The sequence below is a fragment of the Euprymna scolopes genome, chromosome 43 (assembly GCF_053919585.1).
Source record: "Euprymna scolopes isolate OS-2025 chromosome 43, ASM5391958v1, whole genome shotgun sequence".
In the NCBI taxonomy this organism is placed as follows: domain Eukaryota; kingdom Metazoa; phylum Mollusca; class Cephalopoda; order Sepiida; family Sepiolidae; genus Euprymna; species Euprymna scolopes.
The window spans coordinates 12554060-12561235 of NC_136524.1; the positions used below are offsets into that span (position 1 = coordinate 12554060).

Consider the following 7176-nt stretch of genomic DNA (forward strand, 5'->3'; position numbering starts at 1 on the left):
AATATTTTCTTTTTTTCATAAGGGAATTCGGAACAAACACCATGTATGTTGCTCTTTTTCACCTTGGAAAATTACAATTCAAATGCAAAATTTTGTTTTACAGGCACACATTTGTATCCTGCAGACGGTAATCGATCTACTAAAAAACAATATTCAAGTTCATGTTGTGGCAGATGCTTGCACATCCAGAAGTTTGATGGACCGATTATTTGCTTTTGAGGTATTCATTCAGAAATTTATTTTTAGATTTATGCCATCAATTAAAAAAAAAACAAAAAAACTGTACAGCACAACATTTTTAGTCCTAATTTTTCTATGAAATAATTTAATAGTTTGGTTTAATTGGCACAAGATCACTTGATGTATGTAAATTCAGCATCCACCAAAGGGATACTCTGGTCAGGTACAAAAATGTCTGAGAGCGATCCTATATCTAGAATCTACAGTTTTCAAAAAGAGTCTCTCATTAATCTGTAATGACCACCCCTCTCAAAGAAGAAGGTAATGTCTAGGAGAATGTACTTCCTAGGACATAGTTGAATAATACCACATTCTGAAAAAAGAAGTCACTACTCATTGGTCAAACATGATGTAACATGATGTATCGTCAATTTCCAAAAAAAAAAAACAGATCTAGAAACTTAATTATTTGCTTTGTTTTAGAGCATATGAATCTGAATTACTACTGAATTCAATAATTTTGGTTAAAACTTTTATGCTTCAAGTCATTAATATCTTAAAAATTCATAGTGGTTCATGGTGGTTACTTTAACTAGTTATTCATGGTAAGCATTTAAGAGTAAAGAGAGTAGATGTAGTGTCATGTTATAACTAGGACAGCCTGCATGTTACAGATTGATGAGACTCTGAATCTGTTCCTTGTTGAAGTATGCAGCTTTCCCTTTTTTGGTGTTTTTGAACAAAACAAAAAAAGGACAATATTGAATGTTGGGTGATGTCCTGTGATGACATAAAAATTTTATGTTCCAGTTTTTTTAACAGAACTCTTTTTTTTGCTTCTTCTTATAAAAAAGAAAAGGACTAAAAATGTTTATTTTTTGTTCATTATATGATATTTATGAAAATTTAATGTCTACTTGTGATGTAATTATATGTTTGTATTTGTGTTGGAAGATTGGAATGCTGATTTAATTAGATAAAGAAAAAAACAGACAATAAATATGCTTAGAAGAATTGAAGGTCAGCATATCATATTAGAGTTTTAGAGAGTATGATGTTGAATTTACATATGTGGTTAAATATTTTATTATTTCGGGATTGTTCTCCAAAGTATTTTTTCATCACAATTAATTTTTTGATTGAAGTAAAAAAAAAAAAATTTGTTTTCTGCGAATTGTGAGTTCTAAAAGGGCCAGTTATGGATACTGACTTTGAGTATAATGACTACTTGACACAACAATTAAAAATGCAGACGGAGTTACAGTAACCAGTTTTGGGATGAGGGTTTCCTCAACACAGACATAGGCTGGCACAAGGGCAGTGAAGCTGTTGTGATAGTGAATCACTCAGGATAAGTAAAAAAGGATAGGAATAAAGAGGTTGGCAATACATTACAATTCAATCAGTAGATTAGTCATAGGAATGGTAGTATACCAAGATAGTATGTTAAATTATTAGAGAGATATGAATGTGGGATAGCCGTGTTTTTATTCTTGGGTGTTCTGGTGGAGGTGAAGGAAAAAGAGAGGTTCATAAAACCATTAAACGAGTTGTTGCTGTTTGGTTAAGAATCAAATGGGGCCTCTATTGTTACAGCAGAAAAGGTGTCTGGATTAAACAGCTGATATTGATTATAAGAGGTCATACCCTACACCCAAAAGAAATATGCCATGAGATTCTGGTTTGAATAAAATTAGGAGAGTCAGTTGGTAAAAGCTGACGAGAAAGAACATGTTTTTTATGGATGAGGTCTGACCTTTCTTTGCGGCATGTAGAAACCTATGGAAGAATAGGATAGGGGCAGTCGAAAAATCTATGTACATCTTAAGTTTTTTTTGCGTCATCTAATATTCATCATTTATGAATATTAGATGACGCAAAAAAACTTCACTATATACACAACTCATCATTTACCCAATGCACTTTATATATATGTACATAAATATAGACCTGGCAACATAACATTACCAAATTAAGTGGATTTGGGAATAATTACAAGTAAGGGATGACTGCATCCCATTCCAAAGCTTCTGGATTTTAGTCCTACCACCGGATGTTGTACCAATTTTTATTATCTAAATGAACACAATTTGTATTAGGATAAAGTTGCCTTTTTTTTAAGACATAAAATTCCTGATCACATAATGGCAAAGCTATTGATTGATTTAAGCATATGGTCACACATCTAAAGCAGGACTCAGAAATCTACTTTTTTCCCATTTTTTTTATTTCAAGCTAAAAATGTATATGTATGACGAATGCTCAGAAGATGCTTGATTTACTCCTACCAAGATCAACTGTTTTGTTTTTTTATTTTGACCCCCTTAGCAGCTATGTTTACAGATTACAAAAAATGTCCCGAAATCCAAATACCCTATATATCAAGTTTCAAGTCTGCAGACCAAATATTAAGAGAAGAGTTTGGTAGAGACGACCGGCAAGATCACTTTTTCATATATATATATATATATATATATATATATGGAGCATAAAAATGATGTTGATGTTTTTTTATTTAATATTAAAAAAAAAAAACATCATTTTTATGCTTCATAAACTCCTCATAACCTTGAAATTACTATTCTAAAAGCATACGTGGATATCTTAACATTACGTATAATATATATGTATAAACATGTTCATGTTCAAGAACATTCTCATCCTAAATTCTACGCAATTATGCACAATGTAGAAACTATGAATAAATAGAAAGAAGCATAATAGTTAAATGAAACATAAAAAAAAAATATGTAATTAATTAACGCTCATGGAATATGCAAATTAGTTAACCTTCATGGAGTCGTTCACATTTGAATAACTTTTAAATAGAAAAAGTAGGCTTCTAATATCAACGTCAGAGTGAGAAAAAAACTGAACTTGATTAATCTGTATCTAGTAATAATTAGAGATCTATAGTGATAAGTAGTAACGCATGAGTATATGGCGATTAAGCAAGTAGTAAGATTGTGCATCTAAGAACAAGAATATGTTTACAGCTTCCAAAATTTCATACCACAATTCTTTGTAAAAACCTGTGACATAATGGATAAAGTACTTGGCAAAATTCAGTTATAACTGAAACTCTTTTGGGAGTTAAATGTTCGATACTCAGTGTGGGCAAAACAAAGAATAGAATTGCAAATTACTTAAGACTCCTACCTGGTCATGGCTGAAAGAACAAGAGCTTATTACCCACATGGATTAAATAAAGTTTTCGTTCAAAATTCTGTGCAGATTCTAGCGTTTGACAAGATACACCTGAAGAAGGCAGGAGGTTACATTTGCCGAAATGTTGTGAAAATAATACTCGAGATGAGAACAGTAGTCCAAAGAATTGAAATAATACAAGAATAATGTATTTATCATATCAGATTGAAATTTCAAGTATTTTAATTTTATATAATGTAATGTGTATATGAAAGAATTCTTAGGTTATGTATTTTGATAGAACAGTTTAAAATTATTTTCACATTTCTTGTTTACTGTAAACTGTGTTATATTTCTGTAAGTTTTTTAAAAGTTTCAACCAATTTATTGTCAAGAATTTGTATCAAAATAATATTTAAATATTGTAATTTGTTTTTTCAGCGTTTTCGCCAGATGGGTGCCTTTGTCACAACAAGTGAATCTATTTTGTTTCAGTTAATAAAAAGTAAAGATCATGAAAAGTTTAAGCAGATTCAAAATTTAATCAAGGTTTCTGCACCAACATCAGGTTTAATACCTGAACAGAAGCTGTGATTCAGAAAAAGTGGTGCTACATCATTGGAAAAAAACTCATCAAGTATTGATCACTTTGAAATATCTGTGAAATTGGACACAAAGAAGTGCAGAAAGAGAAGCAAATAAAATATTAAATATTTTAATCACTATTGGTAAATTCATTAAGTGTATCTAAAAAGATTTTATTTTATGACTAAAAAATTATGAATAAATTTGAATTGTAGCTGTTATTTTTTGTTTTGTTTTTTAAATTTTAACACTAAACAAAAAGAATGGAACTAAACACATCTGCCTATATATATATATATATATATATATATTATATATATATTCATGTGTATATATATATAATATATATATATATATTATATATATATACACATGAATATTACGTCCAAATACAAAAAAATTACATGAAAGAATTGAGGATCATTCTTTTTGGGGGCCTTGATATTTGAAATAATAAAATATAAAACTGTTAGATAAAATGCAAATTTTCTTATGTAAAATTTTTATCAATAGATGCTGTCAGAAAATAGGTGCTTGATATTTTATGTTTATTTTTAAAAGTTCATAATTGAGACAACTATCTTCATTCAAGAATGATTGTTCGTAGCAACACCCGTGAATAATAAATTGGGGATAGTTTTTGTTTTGTTTTTAACTTGAATTATTATAAAAATGAAGCTATATAATAAAGGCATGAAACAGCACACATTTTCTCTCATGCAAGTTTTATGCATTGTACGTCTGCTGGCAGCTTCATTTTGTAATAAGTCAAATAACTATATAGTATAAGTGTCTTGTTAATTGTAATTATTGATGATTCAGCTAGACAAGAAGAATTCATCGCTAATTCTATTCTGTTCAAATCAGCCAAGTAAGCTTTATCTTTTAGTTTCATGGGATCATAATATTAATCAGATTTTGGATGATGAGGACTACTGTTCTCACTTTGAGTGTTATTATCTCATTGTTTCAGCCAATGTAACCTCTGACCTTATTCAAGTGTATCTTGTCGAACGCAGAACAGTAATCTTTGCAGAATTTCAAGCGAAACCTTTGGGTTAGGATGCTTCATTCCATCAGCCATGACTGGTAATAATAATATTCAAGAATAACATTCAAGATGAGAACAAATAATCCAAACTCATGCAAAAATAAATCAGTCATTCAGTTTTATTTTAGAATATTTAGTTTTTAAAGACAATGGCATTACTTCAGATGAAAAGTTTCTCATTCAGTTCCCAAAATAGCATAGAAGAAATATTTTATTTATATTTTAGAGCAAGGTGGGGGGGGGGGCACCATTAAAACATCTTGATTACAAATTTTGTGCAAACAGAAGCCCAAAAATAACTGAAGTACTCAATATAAACAGAAAAGTAACAATAATAAAATCAGGAATCAACTAGCAGACTGACAGATACTTTCCTCTGGCCATCAGTAATGTCAAAACATCACTAATCATCAGATGAGAACAATCGTGACGGTTCATGTACATATCCATACTGGCTTGTGCATGGAATTTCATGCCTTCAGACATTTCAAATCAAGCAACTATTTTTATATTTTTTACATGATGAGTTAAATACTATATTTTAGGGCAAATAAGACACAACTCTTAAAGTATGTCTTGAGGAATACAAAACTATTACATTTTTATGCACAAATTCCGAGAAAAACCCCAGGTCATGTGGTGTTTGCTGACAGATAATTAAAAAGTAAACTGTTTTGAATTACTAATCTTCTCCCCAATCAAAAAACGAAACTATTTTGGGACCAGTCATTCCCAAGGTAGACAGAACAGAAATGACAAAAGAAAAAAGTCCACAAGATTAGAGATTTGCTACAAGTGATAAAAAGAATTCCATAAAAACATGATCAGAACAACATGAAATTCATGCACCTTTATTGACATGTGCACTCATACATACTATTGTATTGCCAAATCGAACAAATGTTGTGTTTCGAGTTTATATATCTCTGCCTTTTGAGAATAAGGGTTATAGAGTGTACAAGTAGTTAATGCGATAATATTGTAGTTATCGTTAGTACTGTAAATTTGATTTTAGATTCATTAAAAGTGACCAGCCACCTTTTTATCCATTGTACCACATGCTCAAAATCAGAGGAGAGAGAATCAGAGAGAACTTGGTTGTTTACAGCCTTTGATGTGTTGCATAGATGGTAGTGTTGTCAGCATAAATGCCTACGAATGATCTATGTGTTTTGAGGAGATCATTGATGTAAAATCAGGAAGAGAGTTGAACCCAGGATGCTTCTGATTTCTGTCCATCAACCAATACTCTTATGAACCTAACAGAAAGAAATGATTTAATAATTGAAGAGACATTTCCAGCTATACCATAGCTGGAAATCTTGTGAAATCTTTATGCCATATCCTATCAAAGGTCTTTGATATGTCAAGAGCAATTGCTCTAGAAATGAAGCCTCCATCGAGAGAGTCACTAATTCTGTGGGATATAAGCGTTAACACATCTGCTGTAGATTTAGCAGAACGGAAACCATATTGCATGTTACTAAGAAGGTTATTTCTGCTGAGGTGATTGACTACTTCTCTATTTAATATGGATCCAGCAACTTACTCATGACACACAGGAGACTTATTGGTCTGTCCTGAGAGGGAGATGACTGATCACCCGAGTTCTTAAATACAGGACATACTGATGAGGCTTTCCAGGGTGTTGGGAAGCTATTCTCCTTAAGGCAACGCTTAAATAGTTTTGTAAGTATGGGAGCAAGTTCTGGGGCAGCTTTTTTAACACTATAATTGGAATGCCGTCAGGGCCAGTTGCTTTACTGGAATCAAGGTTCCTGATTAGCTTGGCGACATCATGAACAGATATTTGTATGTCGCATAGCATGTTTTCTGTTACAGGAGGAAATACAGGGGGCTGATAGCCTTGGTTGCATAGAGTAGAATTAGCTGCAAAGTTCTTGGCAAATAGTATGCATCTATGTAGTGGGTATTTATTTGCTCCCCCACCGATTTAAATGTAATGTGAACGAATATATTGATGCACAATTTCCCACTTATGATGCCCTCTAAAAATCTGGTCTCTGATCATGGCTGGCCTATATATCTCATTAGCAATATGCTTTAATTGGCGAATAACATTAAAATATTTTTTTAATGTAGGTAGATATAGAGAATCTTGGTAGAAGCAGTCAAGAGACAAAATGAGTTAAATGTTTTAACAGAAACTGTAATATGCTTATCATGATTGACTATGTCTCTTCTTCATGAGT

At 31.5% G+C, this 7176-nt stretch overlaps 1 protein-coding gene across 2 annotated transcripts in view; it reads left to right on the forward strand.

Annotated features, from left to right (window-relative positions):
* The window catches only part of LOC145268191 (isochorismatase domain-containing protein 1-like), a 34864-nt gene extending 30731 nt beyond the window's left edge, over nt 1-4133 (forward strand). For both annotated transcript variants that reach the window (XM_080123428.1, XM_080123427.1), the window contains exons 4-5: nt 104-220; nt 3769-4133. In XM_080123428.1, coding sequence (XP_079979554.1) covers nt 104-220; nt 3769-3921 — 270 coding nt within the window. In that variant the 3' untranslated portion in view covers nt 3922-4133. The remainder of the gene's footprint in view (nt 1-103; nt 221-3768) is intronic.
* Nucleotides 4134-7176: the final 3043 nt, after the last annotated feature.